This window comes from Stegostoma tigrinum, chromosome 6 (genome assembly GCF_030684315.1).
Source record: "Stegostoma tigrinum isolate sSteTig4 chromosome 6, sSteTig4.hap1, whole genome shotgun sequence".
Lineage (NCBI taxonomy): Eukaryota > Metazoa > Chordata > Chondrichthyes > Orectolobiformes > Stegostomatidae > Stegostoma > Stegostoma tigrinum.
Genome location: NC_081359.1, coordinates 107,165,993 through 107,192,827, shown reverse-complemented (window position 1 = coordinate 107,192,827; position 26,835 = coordinate 107,165,993). Strand labels below are relative to the sequence as shown.

The window sequence follows — 26,835 nt, the reverse complement described above, 5'->3', positions numbered from 1 at the left end:
GGAATTTTACAGGCTTACCACATGTTGGGTGATAAAACTTCTCCTCACCTCAGTCTTAAAATGCTCATCCCATAGTGTAAACTGTAACCACTGCTCCTAGTCTTCCCAGCCATTGGAAACATATACATTAGTCCTGCTGTTACAGGAATCAGCTTGGTAAACTTTCAGTGCACTTCCGCCATATCATAACATTTTTCTCAGATAAAGGAGACCAAAAGTGCACAATATTCTGAGTGTGATGTCAGCAAGGCCAGTACGTTCCCAGCAAGATATCATTGCTTCTATACTCAAAATAGTCTTGCTATGAAGGCCAAATACCATTTGCCTTCTTACCCTACACGCGACCTGTGTGCTTACTTTCAGGAACTGATATATAAGGATACCAGGTCTCATCACACCTCTTCCAATCATTGCCATTCAGATAATAACGTGTTCCTACTACCAAAGAGGATAACCTCGTATTTACTCACATTACACTTCATTTGCCCACTCACTCAACTTGTCTAAAATCACACTGAAATATCTCTTTTCTCACAGTTGATCCTCCCTCTCAACTTTGAATGCTCTGCAAACTTGGGAGAATGTTACATTTAGTTTCCTTATCTAAATTGTTAAACCACACTGAACAGCTGGGGTCCACACACTAACACAAACAGTACCTCATTAGTCACTGCCTGCCATTTGGAAAGAGACTCATTGTTTCCTATCTGCCAAACAATTCTCTATGTCAGTGCACTTCGCCCAACCTCAGACGCCAGTTTTGTGTTAATTTCTTATGTGGGACCTTATCGAACACTTTCTGAAAGTCCAAGTAAATCACATCCACTAACGGCTCCTTATCAAAATCAACTAATTACATCCTCAAAATTTTCCAGATGTGTTGAGCATGATTTCCCTTTCATAAATCCATTTATCCAATCCCGTCACTATTTCCCAAGTGCTATACCATTAAATGTTCTGAATAAATTCCAGTATTTTTCACACTAATGAGGCAAGCTGCCTGGTTTCTCATTCTCTCCACCTCCTTTTTAAACAGTAAGGTTACATCAACTACTCTACAAACCACAGGAACTGCTCCAGTCTATAATCTTGAAAGGTGATCACCAATACATCCACTCTTTCTACAGCCAGTTACTTATAAACGACCTGGATGAGGGCATAGAAGGATGGGTTCGTAAATTTGCAGACGACACTAAGGTCGGTAGAGTTGTGGATAGTGACGAAGGATGTTGTAGGTTACAGAAAGACATAAATAAGCTGCAGAGCTGGGCTGACAAGTGGCAAATAGAGTTTAATGCGGACGAGTGTGAGGTGATGCACTTTGGTAGGAGTAACCGGAAGGCAAAGTACTGGGCTAATGGCAAGATTCTTGGTAGTGTAGATGAGCAGAGAGATCTTGGTGTCCATCTACACAGATCCCTGAAAGTTGCCACCCAGGTTGACAGGGTTGCTAAGAACGCATACAGTGTTTTAGCTTTTATTAACAGAGGGATCAAGTTCTGGAACCAAGAGTTTATGGTGAAGCTGTACAAAACTCTGGTGCGGCCGCACTTGGAGTATTGTGTACAGTTCTGGTCACCACATTATAAGAAGGATGTGGAAGCTTTGGAAAGGGTGCAGAGGAGATTTACTAGGATGTTGCCTGGTATGGAGGGAAGGTCTTACGAGGAAAGGCTGAGGGACTTGAGGCTGTTTTCATTAGAGAGAACAAGGTTGAGAGGTGACTTAATTGAGACATAAGATAATCAGAGGGTTAGATAGGGTGGATAGGGAGAGCCTTTTTCCTAGGATGGTGACAGTGAGCACGAGGGGGCATAGCTTTAAAATGAGGGGTGAAAGATATAGGACAGAAGTCAGAAGTAGTTCCTTTACTCAGAAAGTAGTGAGGGAATGGAACGCTTTGCCCGCAATAGTAGTAGATTCGCCAACTTTAAGTACATTTAAGTCGTCATTGGACAAGCATATGGACGTACATGGAATAGTGTAGGTTAGATGGGCTTCAGATTGGTATGACAGGTCGGCACAACATCGAGGACCGAAGGGCCTGTACTGTGCTGTAATGTCCTATGATAAGTACTCCAGGGTGTAGATTATTGAGCCTAATTTTTTTTAAACAGGCTTCAATCATATCAATTTTTCCAACACCACTTCCCTATCAATACTGTTTCCCTTCAGTTTTCCCTCTATCTAAACCTTGGAATCCACAACATTTTTGGGATGTTATTTGTATTCTCCCTTGAGAGCAAAACCAACCATGTATTTAGTTGGTCTGACATCTCTCTGCTCCCTGTTATAACTTCACTGCTTGCGATGAGACCTATATTTGTCTTAAATAACTTTTTTGCACTTCACTTACATACAAACGGCTTGTAGAAGATTCTGTACATTTTCTGAAATCTTACTCTAGTACAGAAGCAGGTGCGCATTGTTACAGTTATACAGGGCCTTGCTAAGGCTGTATCTAGAATATTGTGTGCAGTTTTGGTTTCCTTTCCTGAGGAAGGATGCTCTTGCTCTTAAGGGAGTGCAGTCGAGGTTTAGCAGGCTGATTCTGGGGTCAGCGGGTCTGACACACGAGGAGAGATTGACTTGGTTGGGATTGTTTTTGCTCGAGTTCAGACGAATGTTTGGGGGGGGGGGGGGGGGGATCTCATACAGACTTTTAAAATTAGAACAGGATTGAACAGGGTAGATGCAGGGAGGATGTTCCCGATGGTGGATATATCTAGAACCAGGGGTCACAACATGAGGACTCGGGGTAGACGATTTAGGATGAAGGTGGGGAGACATTTCTTCACCCAAGGAGCGGTGAGCCTGTGAAATTCATCACCACAGAAAGCAGCTGATGCCAATACACTGAATGTATTCAGGAAGTGACTAGTTATAGCACTTGAAGAGCATGGGATCAAAGGCTATGGGGAGAAAGCAGGATCAGGCTACTGAGTTGGACAATCAGCCATGATCATGAGGAATGGCAGAGCAGACATGAAGGGCTGAATGGCCTCCCCGTGCTATGTTTCTACTCTATTTTCACCCTCTTAATTAATCCCTTTATCCTCCTTTGCTGAATCTGAACTGGTCTCTATACATAGGTCTGCTGTTTTGTTGTCCAATTTGCATGTCACTTTTTTGGATCCGATACTATTCCTAATTTCCCCTGTTAGCCATGGTTAGGCTACCTTTCCCATTTTATTTTTGTGCCAGTGAAGACTGAAATAATCTGGGGATAAACTGGCTAAAAACGATTGCTCAGTATCACTGAATCACAGTACAGCAAGCACATGAGAGAATGTAAACATTGTGACAGAGAATTAGACGAGAATGCTAGAAGTTATTGTATCAGCTTCAGATTTCTGGAAAAACAATGAAATTTCAAGTTACTGAACTCCAGTAAATTTTTTACTGCTTGGTAATGCACATGTTACATTTTCAGCAATTAGTTAAACTGGTGGAATATGTGTGTTACAACATTAAAGTGATTTAAGCCTAACTCGGTCACTTTCTGGGATCACAATTTTAAACCAACATGCTTCAGAGAGCAGAGGCCTGCAAGGCTTCCTGAAGTGTTCATGGAAGTTTGTTTATGTTTTGGAGCTTTACAACAGAAGGATGATAAAATATTAAACCATATAGTCTAAGATGAGCTGGTTTTATTTAAAGTAGTTCAAAAGCTTTTTGGGTGCAATTCAAAAGAGACCAGGATCAGAAGCAAATATAGTGTCCCCTACAAAAAGTGCATCATTCAGAACAATTAAGGAAATAAACTACCATAATTAAAAGATGTTGTTTGTTTACCATCCACAGCAATAGTACTTGGTTAAAACTCGATAGATTATTCAAAAGACCAAGGAAGTCTAAGCTCTCAGTTGTGTCAGCAGACCGTCCTAGTTACTTTCCAGAATAAACTTGGCCTTTACATGTTCTGCCCACCAAAACTGAGGCCATATTTAGCCCTTAGCGGCTCTTGGCCCACGACTGAAATCTTGTCCTTTAGCAAATCCACGTTGTTCAACTCCATGTAAAACAATTATTTACTCAAGCATTTAGCCCTTCTTCTCCACGAGCCCATCTTTGCAAGAAATCTACCTCCTTATCTCTTGACCCTCTTTCTCTAAATCTACCAATTTTCTTTTTGCCCTAAGCTAGTAGGTCTCATTATTTTTTTTTTCCAGGTAATATTTTCTCCCTTTCAGAAACAGCAGTTACCACTCTATGAGCACTTGGTTCTTTTATTTTTGTCCATGTCACAACCTCCCTTCCTTCTCATTAATTGCTTTGACATTTTGAGATCGTATAAGTTACAGGTTTTTTTTAAAAAAAATGTATTTTTACACTTAGCTTTCAGTCATTAACTTCCTAATCATTTTACATGCATTATCGGTGTTTCTATGTAGAATGCACACCCAAGGCATTTTCTAAGATGCCCATTTTAGTCACTGTCCATCACATAAGCAATTGAATTATTTCTGAAAGAGTATTGCTATAAACATTTGAGAAATCATTTTTAATGTTGAAATGACACCCTCAAATTCAGACACATATGTCTGGTTAGTCAACCTCACAAAAATTAAAGCTCCGGGAATATGTTAGAAAAGGTATCATCCATACACATTTCCAGGGTTACATATAATCAGCGTTATGGAGCTACTTACTTCTTGGTGCTTTCACCCTCAGTAAATCTTCTTCAGTCTATAACAAGACAGAAGAAAAGGAAAAGGTTTTATACTATCTTAATGTATCCTGAAATTCACAAAATGAGAAAAAAAAGGGACAATTATTGTAGCGAAGTGAACTTACCAAGTCTTTTATCCTCTTGTGCTTTCTGTGTTTGCCTTCAGGTTTATTGAGATGACTTGTTAAGTCAAACAAAGTCGGCACTGCGTTATCCTTAAGGACTGTTCTGTAAGGGCTCTGGAAACAAGATTATAATTTCAAATAATGTTAGATGCTTCACTGTTGATATCAAATGCTTTCTAACTAACATTTCCCCATCTGCAACTTCTGTCACTGTGATAGTCTCTAGCTTATTTCATCCAGTTTGTGAAGTTACAGCCGGATACTAAGTCCTACATAATATCTGACAGTCACCCGCACAGTTCATTAACGTGTACAGCAAATTAAAATGAACCTTGTCTAACTCAGGAAGTTAGCAGCCCTATGGAGAGAGAGAGAGAGAGAGAGAGAGAGAGAGAGAGAGAGAGAGAGAGAGAGAGAGAGAGAGAGAGAGAGAGAGAGAGAGAGAGAGGGAGAGAGAGAGGGAGAGAGAGAGGGAGAGAGAGAGAGCGCGCGCGAGAGCGAGAGCGAGAGAGCAAGAGAGCGACAGAGCGCGCACGAGACAGAGACAGAGAGAGACAGAGACAGAGACAGAGACAGAGACAGAGACAGAGACAGAGACAGAGACAGAGAGAGACAGAGAGAGAGACAGAGAGACACAGAGAGACACAGAGAGACACAGAGAGACACAGAGAGACACAGAGAGACACAGAGAGACACAGAGAGACACAGAGAGACACAGAGAGACACAGAGAGACACAGAGAGACACAGAGAGACACAGAGAGACACAGAGAGACTTAACATTGCAGGTTGATAACCTTTCACAAGACCTGTTGAATATTTCCTAGATTTCCAGGCTTTACTGTATTTTGCCTTTTATATAAATGCAATTAGGATTCTGGGTGTTGTAAAGACTACCATTCGAGTGAAATAATGAACTAAGACTGAAACTTAAATCTCACCTAAAATTCAGTGTGCTGCTTTTACAAGTTTTGTAATAATAGTACACCTCCAGAGATACCACAGTGGTGAGTAACTGCACTGATTTAAAGAGTATAGTAATCAGTTTGTGAAAACTCACTTATTAATTTGCTTACAAGAGATTGTAAGGCTGCTGTTTGTAAGATTTAACAGCAAATAGATAATGTAGCCCAATGATTCTTTCTTTTGTCAGAGGCAGTGCGAACAGAAGGCATGGCACGCAAAATAAAAACAAAAGTTAGAGACAAGAGTACTTCAGTGAGTAAGCAATCAAGCTATTACACTTAAATAAAAACTGTAGGATATTGGATATCTGAAACAGAAACAGCAAGGAGAAACTTAAGTCAGTCTGGCACCACTGGTAGAGAGAAAAACAATGGTAATGTTTGAAGTCCAGTGATCCTTTGTCAGAACATTCACCTGCTAGTTTGGGAGGTGGAGAAGCAGTAAACATGGATTGACACTGTTCAGAACAATAATTCAGGAGACTGTACATGGGTAATTTGAGCACGAATGTGTCAGGCCTGGGAGGAAAGATGACTTGTTCCAACATTTCTGAAAGCTCTCCAAGGCTTGAGAATTTTGTTGGGTGGAAACTGATTAACCATTACTGCTGTTAACATCATGCAACTATCAGGATGGTAGAAGGTGAAAAAGACTGACCTCTCTGTCTTTTCTTATTCAGCAATCCCTAGGTTCCTAATTTTGAATAAAATCTGCAAGAACTGCAGATGCTGTAAATCGGAAACAAAAGAGAAATTGTTGGAAAAGCTTAACAGGTCTGGCAGCATTTGTGAAGAGAAATCAGAGAAATCATTTCAGGTCCGGTGACCCTTCTTTAGGACTGATGTTAGCTAGGAAAAATGTCAGTTTTCATGCGCACACACACCAGGCCTCGTTATCACAGTCTGCTATTACATGCTACCTTTTGTTAGCTACGAACAGTCTCCATTAACAACTAAAAACTGAAACAACTGCGGATGCTGAAAATCAGGAATAGAAACAAAGTTGCTGGAAAAGCTCAGCAGGTCTGGCAGCACCTGTGAAAGGAAAAAACAGAGTTAATGTTTCAGGTCTGGTGACCCGGTGGAAGGGTCACCAAACCCGAAGCCTTAACTCTGTTTTATCCCTTCACAGATGCTGCCAGACCTGTGAGCTTTTCCAGCAACTTTGGTTTTGCTCCATTAATAGCTATTCATCCTCCTAGTCAGATGGTTATTCACTCCTTTGTCCTACTGTTCTTGCCTCTCTGATTCTATCCCACATATCATTTACTCCTGACCACCCCCAACACCTTATCTTCTGTACATGAACCAACACTTTCCTAGCTATCATCAGTTCTGAGGAAGGGTCATCAGACCTGAAATGTAACCTCTGATTTCTCTTCACAGATGCGGCCAGACTTGTTGTTCAACTTTTCTGGCAATTTCTGTCCTGATTGCTAATGTCTCATGAGAAATAGCACAAAAACATCTTCCAGCAGGTTCACAATATTTTAATCACTGGCAAGAATGTTGACCAGAACATTCTCCCTCCTTGCTGTAGATCGATAAGGCCAACAGCAGCATTCCTAGCATGAGCCAAGAGCAGAAGATAACCCGGTACGACATGATTTAGTTTTGCACTCAGCTCAAAAAGCTACTGGGTGACTATTTCAGTTTTCAGAAACCTCAACCAATTCTTTACATACAGGGTACTGTGATATAATGTTTTTGCTTTGAAAAAGCTGGTCTGTGAAACAAGGCAATAGAATTAGCCTAAAAACAGGTTACAAAAGTGTCTGTTTACATATTGGAGGAAAGTCCATGAAAAATTAAAAAGCACTTATTTCTTTCAGTCATCTTCACACAACCCTTGCTCTCTTGCACCCACAGGGTGTCTCTGCCTCAATTTTCTTTCATGTGCATCCCCCTCCCATTCTACTTTCCTCTTCCTCTCCATTCTTTGTTTTGCTTACTCATTTCAGCAAGTGAGCAAAGGTCATAGCAACATCTTCAATGAAATGAGCACCCAAGTTACAAAATACAGCATTCATAATTCGCATGTCAGAAATAAATTAGGAAGGGGTGCTTGTTTTATTAGGTAAATGCATCAAAAACACAGAACTAAGATGAATGAACGGAGTTGCGGTACATTTCGTGGCAGATTTAATCCAATGGAATTAACAGTAGGCTTGAGCAGCTGAATGGCCTACCCCATTCCGATAAAAGCTGTATACCCCAGAGGACGAGACACGTCAATTAAGCACACGACTGCCAACGAAGACTGCAGTACCGTCTGTTTGTTCAAATTTGTGACTTTACAGAGTAGCTTTTTTGTGCTGTAAGCTCACAAGGTATAGCTTTACAGATCTTGGTTGTAAGTAGTGAGCTGAGACTTGGCTGGTGTAACTGTAAAGAACAAATCCATACAGCTATTTAATGTCTCGAACAGCTTGTTGCGGAATAAATGGAGAGAATTAAAACTTACGTTCGTACATATCAAGGATTGTTCAAAATGTCTTGCACAGAGTCTGTACTGTTTGTGAAGCTGTTCAGCAGACCTGTTTTCCAAATCTGCTCTCCGACAGTTCTCTACCCATTTCTGACACCTGCATCAACACAAGAAACATTAATGACTTTTATAACCTAACATTTGATAAAACAGACTGCATTCCACAAAGAATGTTTCCTTTGTGGGAAGGTAAGGCATGAACTCAAATGGTGTCTCTCTGTTATAATGAGTATGACTTTATAGGTTTATTTGTCAATTATTTTTCCAGCTTAAATCAAAACAAACCAAACCAAAACCTTTTCAAAACAATTCCCCTGTACTTTGAAGTGGAAGGCTTCACCATTGCATGAAGTTAATTTAGATTTAGCCAAGACTGAAAAATTTCCCACTGGTTCTACTGTAAAGCTTTTCCATTTCTCTTTTACTCCCCATTGCAGAAATCAGCAACCTGATTTAAGATGAAAGGCACATTCAGGATATATACAAGCCAAAATTAGCATCAATTCTCTGTGCTTATAGACTTGGAGTTTTAACAGCATTGTAATAAAAAGGTTAAAAAAAAACTTATATTGGCCTCTTCCTGAAAGGAGCATATCAACAAATTTATGAACATCTCCTTGGCAAAACTTAATACTTATTCCTTATGACACCCTATTCTGTAGTACAAGAGGCTTATTAGTGGGTTATAAATGGAGCAATGGAGTGGAAACAAGCTAAAAAATACAACTCACCTAAAGAGAGGCAATGACAACTAAATGAGATGAAACGTGCTGCACTGCGAACAGGATCATAATTGTACTGGTATACTTCAGATTTTTGATAAATGCCTTATCTGTCATGGCCCCTTATCTAATGCAAGACGTACAGAAGGACTTCAGGATCTTCATGCATGAATCACAGAAAGCTACTATTTATACCAGAAGATAATAGGGAAGGCAGTGAAAGCGTAAGTGTGAGATGAGATTGAAAAATTAATATTTCTGGAAGCTGGCGACCACACGTTACTGAATGCAACTGTTGGACAAGGCAATCGTACAATCTTTTGAACTTGCCTGCAGAGATCATCAAGCAATGGAAATACAGTATATCCAAATGATAAAAAACTAAATAGTCGTTTCACACAAAGGTAGTAAAAGTGGCATCAGATGGCGAATTCCAAAGAGACAAAGAGGCAGGTGCTACGGCTCCTGTGTTTGCATGACAATCTTTTGAAGGAAATGGAGAGTTAGGGATAATTAAAGCTGCGGACCAGAGTGTCAGACCAGAAAATTGTAATGTTGAATGTCAAGGCTGGCACAGTTGAAGGTATGAAAGTCTATTTTGGTTCTGCTGAGTTACTCCAGACCAGAAATATCGAAGCAGGGACAAGCACTGTCAACAGTTCATCACCCATGGCAGAGGCAACGTGGTTCAGGAAAAGGAAACACTGGTTCAGAAAGCTGCATGTCAGAATTGATTATGACCTAGAAAGGGAAATAGGAGTATGGAAAACAGCCTTCACTAGAAGCAGGATTTGACGATGTGCATCAGACATGGTACAGCATGTGGCACACTACCACACTGGAGGGCCAGCTGGATGAACTGGAGGAAGAAAGGAATGAGGGTATGTTGTTAGGGCAAGATGAAGAATATGCAAATAAGAGTAGGTGAGAGGATGGCATATGTATATAGCATAAGTAAGTTGACCAGTAATTGGCCAGCATATCTACACCCTGTGAACGAATGCAAAAACAAAAACTGCTGGAGAAACTCAGCAGCTCTGGCAGCACCTGCAGAGACAGGAGACAGTTAATACTTCAACACCAATAGGAACAGGATTAGGTTATTGCCCTCAAGCCTGTTTGTCCATTCTGAGAGGTTGTGGCTGATCTGTGGCCTAACTCCATATACGTGCTTTGGTCCATATCCCTTAATACTTTTGCTAAACAAAAATTTATCAATGTCAGAATTAAAAATAACAGATCAACTATCGTTTGCGTAAGACACTTCCAGACCTGTCGTTAACTTTAAATATTGAATCTGTTGCTGCTGAATTTTACCAGCATCATCTGCTTTTATTACAAATTTCCAGCAACCCCGCTTTTAGGAATGGGTGGACGGGAGAGAGCACGGAGCAATGATGCATATTGGTAAGTGACTCTGGAGTGTGAATCTGGCTCTGCGCATGCGCCCTCCCTGGACGGCGAGGCCTAGCGACGGTAAGTGGAAGCACAAGCCCGAGGTTAAATTTTGGAAAACATTGCCTGCCTTCCCTCGCTGGGCATAACCCACCTCGAAAGCTCCTAATCAACATCTGTGCACATTACACAACTTCTGGTGGATGGGGGTTGCAACAGTGTTTCCCGACGAGAAGCCGTTTTTATTTAAGACTGAACAGATTGATAAATGTCGAGTGCTCACCTCTCGCGGTCTCTAGGGAACCTGAAAAAAGGTAGGTCCGGGTAATTGGTGCTGCCCCGACTACAGTTCGGAGCCGCGCAGAAGTTCGGCATTTTTAAAAAGTGTTTTATTTGTTTTCCCTCGTTTGAAAAAAAACGGGGATTGTCTCTGCCGCCCCACCCACTTCTTCCGAAGCAGCAACGCCTCTTCCACTGGTACAGGGTTGCTCTGCTACTGATGCGGCTTGGGAGGTCAAGTAAGGACCTCCGCGAGACCACAATGCGCCGCGCCAACGCGCCACAAAAAGAATTCGGATGCAACACTTGCAATTTATTAGTATCCAGCTATCAGAACTCTTAGGTGGGTAGCATCCTGCAAAGTTTCCTACGGTTGTGAGCGCCAGGTGTTAAGTCCCACCTAGTCCGGAGGTGCATAATTACATCTGTAAATTGGTTGATTTTTTAAAAAATTATAAATTGCACAGGCAGAATGCCACAGGCAAGTGCCAGCTACGAGGCCATCAGGAGATTCGGACCATCTTCAAAAGTATTCCAAATTAGTCCAATTTAAAAATAGGGTCCGAGAGTTTTGTTACGGTAGGGACTTTTGTGGTGCCGTTGTAGTGTCCCAAAGTCTGAATCAGGAGGCTCGGGTTAACATCTACCAAAAGGTGTGTAGTAATATTCCTCAACAGGTTAATTAGAAAATATCTACTTCTGGGAGGCTATGAAGAAGTCTGAACATGAAACATGTTCATTCATGCCTCCATATGCACAAAAGAAATGGCATGGAATGGGGGATAACAAAGTGTGAAGCTGGATGAACACAGCAGGCCAAGCAGCATCTCAGGAGCATAAAAGCTGACGTTTCGGGCCTAGACCCTTCATCATTTCTTACATTATCTCGAAAGGAAGAATGTGTAGTGTTAATGGGGAGAAGGCAGGCAAAGAGAACGAAAAGATTTCTTCATTTAGGAGCTGGTGCAGCATGACAGGGTTGAGTGGCATCTTTGCTGTCACATATATAATGTGACTTAAAATTGTCAGTTTCATTACATTACTGTTGAGGCTAATAAGCATTAAAGATGAAATTTAATCCAAATATTTGAGAGACAGTTGATTTCAGTAATTCCTACTTCGCAAAGGTTATAAAAGATGTCTCACTCAAGTCTAAAACCAACTGTAACTTTATTTTTCTGATGAAGGGCCTCAGCTCGAAACGTCAGCTTTTGTGCTCCTGAGATGCTGCTTGGCCTGCTGTGTTCATCCAGCCTCACACTGTTATCTTCGATTCTCCAGCATCTGCAGTTCCCATTATCACATGGAATAGGGAACAGGAAAATGCTGGTCAACCTCACATCATGGAGTTGGATTTAAAAAGCAGTCCTAAATTTATAGTGAAAGAAAGATTTAATTGGATTTAAAATAAATAGAACTATTTAATAAGTAAATTCAACTGAAAAAAGGAGTAGACTATTAAGATCAAGCCAATTCTGCTTTTTAATACAATCGGTTTGGAAACAGAAGATCTAGAAAATTTCTACTAGGATGTTTATGCCAAAGTCATGAATAGATTAAAACACACAGTAAAATCATGGCCACACAATTACAATATATTTGCAAACAAAACAGATTTCTGGAAGTCACAGTTGTCAAGGGAGCAGAGACAAGTAATTAGGGCATTAAGATAGAGAATCAGCCACAATTACGCAGGATGACGAGCAGGGACGAGGAGCAAAATGGCCTTTTCCTGCTGCTTTTTCCAATGTTTCCATGAAAGGTACAATTGAACCTGCCTCCCTTATACAACCATAAGATATAGGTGAAGAATTTGGCCATTTGGCCCATCGTCTGCTCCGCCATTCAATCATGGCTGATGGTTTCTCAACCCCCTCTCCTGCCTTCATCTCATAATGATCGCTTTACTAATCAAGAATACACTCAATAGACCTGACCTCCACAGCCCTCTGTAACAGTTAGTTCCATAGATTAACCACCCTCTGGCTGAAAAAAATCTACCTCTGCTCAGTTCTAAAGGGTGATCCCTCACTCCGAGACTGTGCCCTTGTGACCTAGTTTCTCCTACTAGTGGAAACATCTCCATGTTCACTGTGTCCAGGTCAGTCAGTATTCTGTAAGTTTCAAAAGATACCCCCCCCCCCATCCTTCTAAACTCTTGTCAACTACAGACAGAGTCCTCAACTGCTACTCATACGAAAAACATTCTTGTAAACCTACGCTGAACACCCTCAATGGCCAGTACATGGTTTCTTTAATATACAGGGCCCAAAACTGCTCTCAATATTCCAAGTGCAGTCTGACCAGAGCCTTATACAGCCTAAGCAGTACATTTCTGCTTCTGTATTCTAGCCATCCTGCAACAAATGCAACTAAACTGTTAGCAAGTTAGGACAGCATTTGCACTTTCATGTCAACTTGAAGAGAATCCTGAACTAGGGCTCCTAAATCTCTTTGTGCTTCAAATTTCGGAAGTAATTCCCCATTCACGACAATAGTCAACTGACCTATTCTTCCCACCAAAATGCAAAACCTGACACTTTCCCACATTTTATTCCATCTGCCACTTCTTTGCCCACTGTCTTAGTCTACAGAATTCCTTCTGCAACCTCCCCTCTACCTGTGCCTGCACCTACCTTTTGTCATCTGAAAACTTAGCAACATTGTCCACAGTTCCTTCATCCAGATTGATGTATAACATGAGTAGTTATGGTCCCAACAAGGACCCCTGCGGAACTCCACTAATCAGGGGATGCCATTCTGAGAAAGTTCCTTTGTCCCTATTCAGCTTTCTGCCAATCAACCAATCCTCTACCTATTCCAGTACCCTAACATCATGGACTTTTATTTAGCAGCCTCCTGGGTGGCACTTTGTCAACGGCCTTTTGGAGATTCAAACTGATCACGTCCGCAAGCTCTCTTTTCTCCAACTTGCTCACTATCTCTTCAAAGAAGTCTAACAGATTTGTCCCACCGGACATGACCTCCCCTTGACAAAGCAGAGCTGACTCAGCCCTATTGGCTTCCAAGTACTCTACAAACTCCTCCTTAATAACAGACTCCAAAAAGCTTACCAATGATAGAGGTCAGGCTAATGGACCTATAGTTTCCTGTCTTCTGCCTCCCTCCCTTAGACAGGGGTGTTACATTAGCCATTTCTAGTCCTATGGCACTCTCTCTCGATGACTCTACAATCTTCTCAGCTAGTTGCCTTCAGAACTTCTGGTCGAGGGGATTTATCCACCTTTCAGCTTACCCAGCAACTTCTCCTTGGTGACAGCCACTACATTCACCTCTGCACTCTGACTCTCGAAGTGCTGGTATGCTGGTGCCTTTAGATGGGGATGGGGACGATTGACCAGAGACTGAACTGGACTTGGCAATGTAGATGGTGGCTAGGAATACTGCAGTGAGTAACTCATTTCCTGATTCATCAAATCCTGTCCACCACCTGCAAGTGCACAAGTAAGGAGTGTGATGGCATAGACCCCACTTGATTCGTTGAGTGCAGCTCCAAAAATATTTGAAAAGCTTGACACCATCCAGGGTGAAGCAGGTCACTTCACTGGCACCACATCTACTGTTTCACTATCGATGCTCAGCAGCAGCAATGTTTGCTATCTACACTGCTTTACCATCTACGAGTTGCACTGCAGAAATGTAAAGTTCCTTAAAAAGCACCTTCCACACTCATGACCACTACCACCCAGAAGGACAATGGTAGCAGATACAGGAGATCACCTGCAAGTTTCCCTCCTGACTCTGAGATATATCACCATTCCTTCAGTGTAACTAGGTCAAAATCTTGGAATTTTCTTCCTAACAGCATTGTGGGTCTACTTACAGTAGATGTACTGCAGCGGTTCAAGGCAGCACGCTCACCATGACTTTCTCAAGGGGAATTAGGACCAGGCAATAAATGCTGGCCCAGCCAGCAATTCCCACGTACGACAAGAGAAGGAGGAGGAAAACTCTTCCCCTTCCCAAATGTGGTGCAACATCTACAACTCAGATGTGAAGATCCTCGAGCTTCAAACCCTTACTCCAGACTTGATTGAAACATAAAAGATTCAAAAGGGATCTTGACAGGTTGGATTTAGTGAGTGTTTTCTCTTGTGGGAGGATCAAGAACTCGGGTTTGCTTCTTAAAAATCAGGGGTCAGAAAGATCAGGCAAAATTGTATGTCTTCAGAACTAGGAGCACAAAAGCTGACATTTCAGGCCTAGACCCTTCATCAGAAAAGGGGGAGGGGGAAGATGGTCCTGAAATAAATAGGCAGGTTGAAGATGGATAGAGGAGAAGATAGGTGGAGAGGAGACAGACAAGTTAAAAGGGCAGGGATGGAGCCAGGAGGAGGACAGTGTAGGTGGGGAGGTAGGGAGGGGATAGGTCAGTCCGAGGAGGACGGACAGGTCAAGGGGGCGGGATGAAGTTAGCAGGTAGGTAGGAAATGGAGGTGCAGCTTGAGGATAGGTGAGAAGAACAGGGCGAGCAAGGCAGGGACGAGCTGGGCTGGTTTTGGGATGCAGTTGAGGGAGGAGAGATTTTGAAGCTTGTGAAATCCACAGTAGTACCATTGGGCTGCAGGTTTCCTAAGTGGAATACGAGTTGCTGTTCCTGCAACCTTTGGGTGGCATTGTGGCACTGCAGGAGGCCCAGGATGGACATGTCATCTAAGGAATGGGAGGGGGAGTTGATACGGTTTGCGACTGGGAGGTGCAGTTGTTCATTGCGAACCGAGCATTGGTGTTCTGCAAAGCGGTCCCCAAGCCTCTGCTTGGTTTCCCCAATGTAGAGGGGGCCACATCTCGAACAGTGGATGCAATATACCACATTAGCAGATGTGCAGGTGGGAAGTCTTTTTGGGGCCTGGGATGGGGGTGACAGAGGACTTATAGGGGCAAGTGTAGCACTTCCTGCGGTTGCAGGGGAAAGTGCCAGGTGTGGTGGGGTTGAAGGGGAGTGCGGAACGGACAAGGGAGTTACGGAGTGAGTGGTGCCTCCGGAAAGCAGACAAGGGTGGGAATGGAAAAATGTCTTTGGTAGTGGGGTCAGATTGCAGATGGCAAAGTGTTGGAGGATGATGCGTTGGATCCGGAGGTTGGTGGGGTGGTATGCGAGGACGAGGGGGGTTCTCTTTTGGCGGTTATCGCAGTGACGGGGTGTGAGGGATGAGTTGCAGGAAATGCATACATCTCAGATGTCCTCATTCTTCAAGGACCGCAACTGTGCCGCCCCCCCCCCCCCCCCCCCAAAAGCAGTGGTCAAGAATGCCGACGGTGTCTCCTGCATTTCCCGCAACTCATCCCTTCCATCCTGACCCTTGTCTCGCTGTCAGTGACTCCCTCATCTGCTCCACAGTCCCCTCCAACCCCACCACACCCAGCACTTCCCCTGCAACCGCAGGAAGTGCTGCACTTGCCCCCATACCTCCTCCCTCACCCCCAAGACTTTCCACATCAAGCAGATGTTCACCTACACATCTGCTAACGTGGTATACTGCATCTGCTGTACCCGTTGTGGCCTCGTCTACATTGGGGAAACCAAGCAGAGGCTTGGGGACCACTTTGCAGAACACCTACTCTCGGTTCGCAATAAGCAAATGCACCTCCCAGTCGCGAACCATTTTAACTCCCTCTCCCATTCCTTAGACATGTCCATCCTGGGCCTCCTGCAGTGCCACAATGCCACCCAAAGGTTGCAGGACCAGCAACTCCACTTGGGAAACCTGCAGCCCAAATGGTATCAACGTGGACTTCACAAGCTGCAGAAAATCTGAACTTTTTTGAAGAATTTTCTCAAGAAAGGTCCCGACCTGAGCCGTCAACTTTCCTGCTTCTCTGATACTGTCTGGCCTGCTGTGTTCGTCCAGCTCCACATCATGTTATCCCGGATTCCAGCATTGGCAGTTCTTACAATCTCTTTACATTCCTTCTGTTTTGGGAAATTGGCTTTTTTTTTTTAAACAAGTTTGTCAAGGGTTCGTTATTAGCGGTGAAATAATGATGGGAAACAGAGTTCCTGGATCCATTATTTTGTAAGGCTGAATCCAGGATTCAGAGGGATTTGAATACCACTATCTAATAGAGAATCTGGAGAAGGAGGCTGCTTTCAGTTGCTAGGAGTTCAGCTAAGTGATGGACTTTTAAGAATTTAAATCAATTTTTTTCTCTTCTGCACATTCAAAATTAAAAACTGTGGGTAAAGGAAAGGGAGACCTTTTTAAAAAAAGTTGTATTTACAACAGCTTCTTTTAGGCCATAATAAGCTCTTCCAGCATAGACTGTCAGCAGCAGTCTGCCAGCAGCAGTCTGCAACATTGAGCAGAAGCTTGGGTCTATTTGGGCAAGACTATATTAGCTAACTTTTAAGGGGCAATTATAGCAGTCAGTGGAGTGGTATGCTCCTCCTATCAGATGTGGGAGATTAGGGAACAGTTGACGATCTCTGACAACATCTGCAGGATGTATGTATGGATGAGTCTTAGATCAGATCATTTGGAAGAAAGTACAGTCACAAATGATTTAAGTGACTGTGAAAGATTCTTCTCCTTGTTCTTCTATCCAGCTGGATAGATCTATTTCTGTCTAGCTCCATTCTTATCTAACTGAACCACAGCCAGAGAATAATTTGCAATGGCTTCACTTCCTGCTGTGCCACCATTAACACTGGTTTTCTTCATGAATTACCTTTAGCCCTTCCTATTTTTAATTTTGCCGAAACATTATCCAAAGGGATAATGTTGAGTTTCTCATGTATGCTAATGACACCCAGCTGTACTTAACTACTTTTTTGAATCCTCCACTTGCTAATATGATCAGATTGCTTATTTAAAATTCAGTGATGAATGGCCAGAAATTTCTAAGCTTCTTACCTTTTGTCTTCAAATCTTTCCATAGTACTGTACGCCCCCTCACTGTGTCTCTTCCAACCCCCTGACTCTGAGAAAGCTACATTCCTTTTGCGCCTGACTTTGTGCATTCCAAATTACAGTCACTCCTCCATTGAGTGAATCGAAGGCAGAACCACCAATCTTAAACTATAGCAATCCCGCCCTACTGCTTTATCTCAGTCTCAATCTCTCAACCCATCTATTTCAGCACGATTATGGTCATCTTATATTCTGTCTCCTACGCCTTAGTGTCATATCTTGTTTATAAATGTCCTGAAAAATACCTTGAGATGATTCATTTAGGTAAAAGATGTCTATAAATAAATGTTATTGAAACTAGAGCAACAAAGGATAATACCAGAAAAGAATAGAGTAAATCAATTCATGACAATTTCTTCTTTATTCACTCAAAAGGTTAAGGGATGTAGCTGGCTAGGTATCATTTATTGCCCATCCCGAATTGCCCAGAGAACTGTCAACCACATTGCTGCAGGTCTGGACTTATATGTCGGCCAGACCAAGTAAGGATGGAAGTTTCCTTCTTAAAAGGGCAGTGGTGAACCAGATGGGTTTTTCCAACAGTCAGCAACAGATTCACGGACATAATTAGATTCTTAATTGTAGATATTTACTGAAGTGTAAATGCTGCCATGGCGGGATTTGAACCCGGGTCCCCAGAACATTATCTGGATCTCGATTAAAAAGGTCCAGCAATAATACCACTCGGCCATTACCTCCCCAATGAGTTTAAGCCCCACTTCATGACTTGGTGACTGAGAAAAGTGTATCATAACATAACTGAAACCAGTTGATAGGCCTATGGCAGGCATTAAGAGGAGAGAATCTCCTTGCCTGGCATTTTGATGCTGTGTGCATTTGCCTAAACAATAGCCTCTGAATTGGGTCTCTTTCGTTTCTCGTGGAAAGAGAAGGCTGAAGAATGATCTAACAAAATCTTTAAAATGGATGAAGGATTTTAATGAGAGTTTCAGAGACAATATTTCCAAATGTAGGGGAGAAATGAAACTACAAGTCACTGACAGTCACCAATAAATCCAAACAGGAATTCAGAAGGAGCTGTTCTCACCATATTTTGGTGAGAACATGGAGCTGTCTACCAGATAGTGTGAATGGTATAATTTTTACGTGAGGGAGAAAGAAATGGAAAGTTATGATGATGGAATTGGATGAAAAAAGACAGGAGGATACTGTGATTGCAAATAAATGACGACATAAATTGATTAAGCTAGATTACACATTAATATGCTCTATATGCTGTGTCAGAAATGTATGGTGTAGAAACAGGCTATTTGGCCCAACTAGTTTATACTCCACAAGGAGCCTCAATTCAGCCACCTTCAAACTTTATCAGCAAGATAATTTCCTTCCTTTTTTTAAAGTTTGAGTTAATTGAGCTTCCCTTAAACACCTTTATGCTATTTGCCTGAATGCTTCTTGTGGCAATGAGTTCTGTGCAGATAGCAAGTGCTGTGCTTATGCAGTGCAATGTGGTGAACACAAATTGGTTTTCGATATAAACTCAATGGGTGAAAGTAAGATATTGGAATTTTTCAGTTGATTAGGATTGTAAAATTGAAGCGCTGTCAAGCTGGAAGTTTTTTTAAAAATAGGTTAGCAAGTGTCAGGTCAATTAATGAATGAGTGGTTGAATTAAGGAGGAGTGAGCAAAATGAAAATTGAATGACTATGATTACATATAGGATGAAAGATAGGAGGCTAGACATAATCTATGAATGAGGGTTTCAGAATTACTGGAGCTGAAGAATGGATCTAACGGAGTGATATTACAGAGGTGGTAATAGGACCTCAGTGATGGTGAAGGCATGTGGTCAGAACTGAAATCAAGCTTGCAAACAGTTTGGTTCAGGATCAGACAGTTGCCAGTGAGAGGGATAGAGATGACATTTAGGCAATGGCTTTTGCAGCAGGACCAAAGATGACGGCTTCCTTCAACCAAATATTTTGAAGAAAAAAAGTTTCTGCTCATCAGTGCAGTTACAACACTAGCATCTGCCTCAGTGTAGAAAATTGTCCACGTATGTCCCATACACAAAAACAACAAATCCAGGCAATCATGGCATGTGTCATCAACAGTGCGACCAAGGAATTCCTGCCCAGCAGTAACCACTTCACTGACATCCAGTCTGGGTCCCACCGGGACCACTTAGCTCTTGACCCCATTACAGCCTTAATTCAAGCATAGATAAAAGAGCTGAATTCCAGAGATGAGGTGAGGTGAGGTGAGTTGAGAGTGCCTGCCCTTGACATAAAGGTTGCATTAGATTGCATGTGGCATTAAAGAACCTTGGCAAAACTGGAGTCAATGGTGTAATACCTGGCACATAGGAAGATGGCTGTACTTGTTAGACGTCAGTCTTCGCTGCCACAGGATAACTTTTCAGGAATTCCTCCGGATAGTTATTTTATAGTCCACCTGCTCAGATACGTTACTGCACACCGGGTGGCACGGTGGCTCGGTTAGCACTGCTGCCTCACAGCGCCAGAGACCCAGGTTCAATTCCAACCTCTGGGTGACTACAAACTCCACACAGACACATTCTCCCTGTGTCTGCCTGGGTTTCCTCCCAAAGTCCAAAGATGTGCAGGCTAGGTGGATTGGCTATGTTAAAGTGCTCGTAGTGTTCTGGGGTACAGGGTGATGGAGTCCGGGTGGGATGCTCCGAGGGTCGGTGTGGACTTGTTCGGCTGAAGGGTCTGTTTTCCACACTGTAAGGATTCTAAGATCTGATCTATGACACCTCTGGAACGGGTAGGATTTGAATCTAGGCTTCCTGGTTCAGAGGTAGGAAAAGTACCAATGTGCCGCAACACCCCCTTTGTTCCTTGGGGTAGAGTCTTAGGCCCAACCATCTTCAGCTGCTTCAACAGTGACCATCATAAGGCCAAAAGTGGGGACGTTCGCAGATGATAGTGCTGAACACTGATTGCACAATTCATGACTCCTCCGCTACTGAAGCTGCATTTGGAAACAGAACGGAAGACCCGGCCAATATACAGGCTTGGGCTGAAAGGTAGCAAGTAACAATTGTGCCACATAAATACCAGGCAATGACTATTTCAAATAAGACACAATCTAAACATCTCCCCTTGATATTCAATGGCATTACCATTACTGAATCATGTACTGTCATATATTCTGGAGATTACTGTTGACCAAAAATCCAAATAGACTAGCCAAAGAAATACAGTGGCGACAAGGGCAAGTCAGAGGCTGTACCTTTCTTGTAATAGGGCAAATGGCTACTGCACGGTATTATGTTAACATTCTGAGAGATATAAAAGGAGGGCAGAAACAGGCATTTTTTCCCCCCCTTTACCATAGGATATGGGTGTCACTTGCCAGGATGGCGTTTGTTGCCCAGCCTTCATTGCTTCTGACTCAAGTGGCTTGCTAGGTGATTTAGGAGTCATGATTCCATACCCTTAGCAATATAAGTAGTCACACAGAAAAAAATCTGCAAATTTCTTTCCGTAAAAGGATGGACAGGCATGAACCAGATGTACTCATATGACCACTGACAACAGTATCAACAGCTTTACATTCCAGATTTATTGAGTTTCAATGCAAGTAGCCGCTGAGGTGGGATTTGAGCTCAAGCCCCGAAGCCTGCACTTCTGAATTATCCATCCACTGCAGGGTGACAGACATCACCTCAGGTACAGCTCTTAAAAAGGTTTTCATACTTTTGGCCATGTTTCACACATCTTACTTGCAATCACCTGAGACCATTGTTGGGAGAGATTTATTGTTACCAATTTGGATTTTACTTTCTTCATGGGGTCATGAGTATTTAGCTTTTGCTTCCAGCCAGAGCTGTGCAGCATGGAAACAGACCCAAAGGCTCATCCATATGGACCAGATATCCTAAATTAATCTAGTCCCATTTGCCAGCATTTGGCCCATATCCCTCCAAAGCCTTCCTATTCATATACCTATCCAGATACAACATTTAAAAGGTAATTATACCAGCTTGCATCACTTCCTCTGGCAGCTGTTTCCATACAAGCATCACCCTGTGGATGAAAACGTTCCTCCTTAGGTCTCTTAAATCTTTCCCCTCTCAACTTAAACCTATGCCCTCTAGTTCTGGACTCTCCTACCCTCTCCATGCCCTTCATGATTTTATAAACCTCCAAGGTCACCCCTCAGCCCCCGACAGTCCAGGGAAAACAAGCACCAGCCTATTCAGCCTCTCCTGATTGTTTAAACCCTCCAACCCTTTGAAATCTTTGCTGAACCCTGTCAAATTTAATGACATCTTTCCAATAGCAGGGAGACCAGAATTGAACACAGTATTCCAAATGTGGCCCAACCAATGTCCTATACAGCCACAACATGACATCGCAACTCCAATATGCAAAGATTTGATTTGATTTGATTTGATTTATTGTTGTCACATTTACCCAAGCACAACAAAAAGTTTTTCTAAAACTTTAGATTTATTGTCAAGAGTACTCAGGTACAGGAGTACAGTGAAAAGCATATAATGTCACCACACAGCACCACCTTAGGTACAAAAGTATCTATGTACAAAGTATAAGAGAAATGAGAGTTTAAAAAGTTAAGCATTACTTCATAGAATTGTAGAAAAATGAAGAATAAAACCATCATCATTGTTTAAACTAGAAAATGAAGAAATAAGTTAAAAGCTCAATTGGCTTTGATGAATTCCCCGCTTATCTGACTCCTGTCTGTTCGCAACACAGTGAGGAGTACAGGCAGATCATAGCAAACAGGACAGAGACACAGAGACAGAGACAGATCATTGGGTGCTTAGACAGACCGTAGCATAAGGTTACGGCTGCACAGGAGGTACACAAAACAAGAGCAACATTAGATTTGAATTCAATGCACTGACCTATAAAGACAAGCATACCAAATGCCTTCTTCACTACTCTGTCTACCTTCAACTCCACTTTCAAGGAACTACAAACCTGCACTCTAAGGTCTCTTTGCTCAGCAACACTCTACAGGATCTTACCATTAAGTGTACAAATACTGCCCTGATGTGCCTTTCCAATATGTAGCACCTTACATTTATCTAGATCAAGCACCAACTACCACTCTACAGCCCATCTAATCAAGGTCCCCTTATACGGAAGTAAACTTCTTCACTATCCATTACACTGCTGATTTTAATGTCATCTGCAAATTTACTAACCTACTTCCTATATTCACGACCGAACCTTTTATATAAATGACAAAAAGTTGTGGACCCAGCTCTGATCCCTACAGCACACTACTGGTCACAAGCATCCAATCCGAAAAGCAACCCTCCTCCACCACCCTCAGTTTCCTATCTTCTAGATAATTTTATATCCAAATAGCTAGTTCTCCCTGTATTCCATGTGATCTAACTTGGACAGGAGGAAGGCAGAAGCTGAACGAACATTCTTTATGAGCAGCCCTGCAGCAGATATTCCCATGAGCAACACCGAAGATAATTGTGATCATTCAAAACTTAGCTACCTGACACCAAGTCTCATGGATTCATCACCCTCTTGCTGGCTAACTTACATCAGTTCCCAATCTAATGACTCCGCAATGCTAAAATCCCTTTGGATCCTTACTGGCTGACTGGTCACACTTTCATTTCTGGATCGAAATGTTCTCATATCTAGCTCCACTTCTCAAAGTTCAACATCAGTCCCGTTTAGTCTGGCATATCATGTCGCAGCATTGTCAGATTTGCCACTTTTTAGAGGAATTGTTAAACCAAAGGATGCAAAAGCAATGTATGTAAAAAACTGAGTAGTGAATAAACATTGCTGAAACAGATGATCTGGCCTCTGTTTGCTATTTGCGGTACTTCACTACATGTGTAAAATTGGCAATTCCACACAAAGCAACAGGGACTACAATTTCTGAAAACAAAATATGCTGGAATCAGATTGGTCAGGCAGCATCATAAAGAGAAGGCAAGCTAACATTTTCAGTCTACATGACTCAGAGCTGAAATGAAGTGTGGAGGGAGCAGCATTTATGCAATACACAGCATGGCGGGGGGGGGGGGTGAGAAAAGATGTTGATAGTTCAGATGAAGTGATTGGAATGTGAGAATGGCAGAACAATGGTATGTCCAACTGCCAGAGTGCGAAGAACAGACAGCCCTACTTGGGCTAGGGGGTTTAAAAGAATGGGATGGCATGGGTTCACAGTTTGAAGGCACTGAACTCCACATTGAGCCCAGAAGGTTGTAAAGTGCCTTTAAGGCGAGATGTTATACTGCTAGTTTTCACTTATTCACTGCAGAATTGCAGCATTCAAGGAGGACGCTGTGCTAAAACGACTTGCTGCAGGAAGGTCGGGGTCGTGCTCAGTTTGAGTTTCACCAGGGCCATTTAGCTCCTGCCCTCATTAAAGTGTTGGTGCAAACATGGATGAAAAAGCTGAATTCCAGAGGTGAAGCGAGATTGACAGCCATAGACATCGAGGTTGCATTTGACAGAGTGTAGTATCAATGAACCCTAGCAAAACTGTAATCAGTGGGTGTCAGGGACAAACTCCGGTTGTTGAAGTCATGCCCGACACATACTAAGACAGTTGTGGTTGCTGGAGTTCAGTCACTTCAACTCCAGAGCATCTCTGCAGGAGTTCCTCAGGGTAACGTCCTAGGCCCAACCATCTTCAGCTGTTTCATCAAGTGACCTTGCCTCATCAGCAGTGGAGATGTTTGCCAATGATTCTGCAATGTTCAGCACCATTCACGACTCCACAGATGCTGAAGCATTCCATGCAACAAGATGTGGACAATATCCAGCCTCGGACTAACAAGCAGCCAGTAACATTTATGCCACAAATGCCAGGCTATGACCATCACTAATAAGAGACAAACAAACCAGTACCCCTTCACTTTCAATGGTGTTACCATCACTGAATACCCCATTATCAACATCCTTAGTTGGGGGGTGGTTGTTACCCAATGATCAGAAATTCAACCGGACTCATCACATAAATATTGTGGTATAACAGCAGGTCAGAAGCTAGGAATACTATGGCAAGTAACTCACTTCCTGACTGCTCAAAGCCTGTCCACCATCTACAAGGAACAAGTCAGGAATGTGATGAAGTATTCTCCACTTGCTTGGTACTACATCCACAAGTATCCACTCCCTCCATCACTGATGCGAGGGAGTGCAATATGTAATATGTACCAGATGCACTGCAGAAATTCAGCAAGCCTCCTCAGACAGCACCTTCCAAATCCACAACCACTTCCATCTAGAAGGACAAGGGCAGCAGATACATGGGAACACCATAACCTTCAAGTTCTCATTGAAGCCACTCACCATCCTGACTTGGAAATACAGCGCTGTTCCTTCACCATAACTGGATCAAAATCCTGGTATTCCCTTTCTAATGGCACTCTGGGTTAACCCACGGTACATGGACTGCAGCAGTTCAAGGCAGCAGCTCACCTTCTCAGGGGCATCTAAGGATGGGCAACAGATACTGGCCAGCCAGCAATGCTGTATTTCATAAATAAAATACAAAAAAAATGCTTGCACACAAACCAAAGGTGTTCTACAAAGCGGTCACCCAGTCTGCGTTTGGTTTCTGCAATGTAGAGTCAGCCACGTTGGGTGCAGCGAATACAAATACACAAGCTTGGAGGTGATATAGGTGAAATGCTGCTTCATCTAGAAAGTCTGTTTGGGCCCTTGGATGGTGAGCAGGGAAGCAGTGAAGGGGCAGGTGTTACATCGAAAGGTGCCATGGAAAAGGAGGGTGGTATTGGTGGTTGAGGAATGGACTATGACGTCCCAGAGGGAATGAGCCCTGCAAATGCAGACAGGGGGAGTGAGGGGCAGATGTGTTTGGTGGTGGCATTCCGGAGTAGTCTGAAATGATGGCAAATGATCCTATGAATGCAGAGACTGGTGGGATGAAAAGCGAGAACAAGGGGAACCCAATCACGCTGTTGTGAGTGATAGGAAGGGGCAAGGGAAGAGGCACAGGTGATAAGTCGGATGCAGTTGAAGGCCCTGTCAACCACAGGGACCACAATTCTGGTATTTTCATCCAAAAAAGTTTCTGGGACTTTGCAGTACACTCAGTTGGTGATGGCCACAAATGCCGACATCACAAGTGACCGCACTTCAGATCGTACACTGTGTCACACAGACAGCACTGTGCTGTACAATAAAGGTGCATAGAGGATTTAAGAAAGAACGACAACTTCTTGTTAGTCATTCTCCCCTAATGAACCTGTCCAGACATGATGTGACACACCTCCAGGTCAGATGGTACTTAAACAAGGCCTTCTGGTCCAGAGATAGAGACAGTATCACCAAACCCAAACAGCCCCACAAAACCATCTCACGAGTTGACTCAGCAGTGGGTAAAGTTTGGGAGGCGGCAGATTTCCAGAAAGCAGAAAGGCTCACGCTGGGAACTGGGCTGGCAGCGTGTTTGTGTGCAGTATGGGAGCTGAGAAAAAGCTGGAGTCTGCGGTGGGTAAAGAGAGAAGAGCTGGGAAGTGAGGGTGTCCCTTTAAGAGGGGAAGAGCGAGCATGCGTATTGGTCACCATCCGACATGTTTGGTGTTGGTGGTGGTGGTGGTGGTGGCGGCGGCGGGGTGGGGGGGGAGAAGCAGAATGGAGAAAACAAACAAAGAGGCACATCGATTAGTACCACAAAACAAACAGATTAAGACTATAATCCAAAGGAAGAAGACGATGCCTACGCTCCCTATCTCTTATGCAATCAGTAGAATATTCCAGTAACAGGCTGCCTCACCTCTCGGGGTCTTTGGGGAACCTGAAGAAAGGGATGTCTGGGCAGTTGGTGCTTTTCCTACTGCAATTAGGTGCCGCACAGAAGTTCGGCATCGTCTCGAACCTCGAGGAATGTTATTGTTTCCCTCCGACTCCCTGCCGAGACGCACACGGTGGTTTTCGCGCTCTGTCTCTCTAGGAGAAGACGACAAGGTTCACCGCCGCCGAACGATTGAAAATCGCTAGAGCTCCGAGGGTTTTGACGCGCCCTGCCGTGACGTCAGCACGCAGGCTGGCTGGAAGAGCGCCTCCGGTCCTCCTGTATCCCACAGTGCCACGCGGCCCCTGTTTTGTACACACCCCTCCCCGCCAACATACCGGGAGCAACATTGCGCATGCTTCTCGGTGTCAGCAAACGCAGCTAGAGTACGCAAGGCTGAGGAAGGGGCACTGGACCCTAAAAGGTTAACTTTCTGCCCAGATGCTGCCAGACCTGCTGAGCTTTGCCAGCAACTTCTGTTTTTGTTGCTCAAGGCAC

At 43.2% G+C, this 26,835-nt stretch overlaps 1 protein-coding gene across 4 annotated transcripts in view; it reads right to left on the bottom strand.

Annotated features, from left to right (window-relative positions):
* The window catches only part of LOC125453168 (52 kDa repressor of the inhibitor of the protein kinase-like), a 38,947-nt gene extending 12,371 nt beyond the window's left edge, over positions 1 to 26,576 (bottom strand). For 3 of the 4 annotated variants that reach the window (XM_048532377.2, XM_048532375.2, XM_048532376.2), the window contains exons 1-4: positions 26,320 to 26,576; positions 8,225 to 8,345; positions 4,798 to 4,911; positions 4,653 to 4,689 (exon numbers count right to left, since the gene is read on the bottom strand). In XM_048532377.2, the coding sequence (XP_048388334.2) occupies positions 4,653 to 4,689; positions 4,798 to 4,911; positions 8,225 to 8,345; positions 26,320 to 26,411 (364 nt within the window). In that variant the 5' untranslated portion in view covers positions 26,412 to 26,576. Of the gene's footprint in view, positions 1 to 4,652; positions 4,690 to 4,797; positions 4,912 to 8,224; positions 8,346 to 10,648; positions 10,862 to 26,319 lie in introns of those variants that run through there. The other variant, XM_048532374.2, reaches the window with a different exon arrangement.
* Between the last annotated feature and the right edge of the window lie 259 nt (positions 26,577 to 26,835).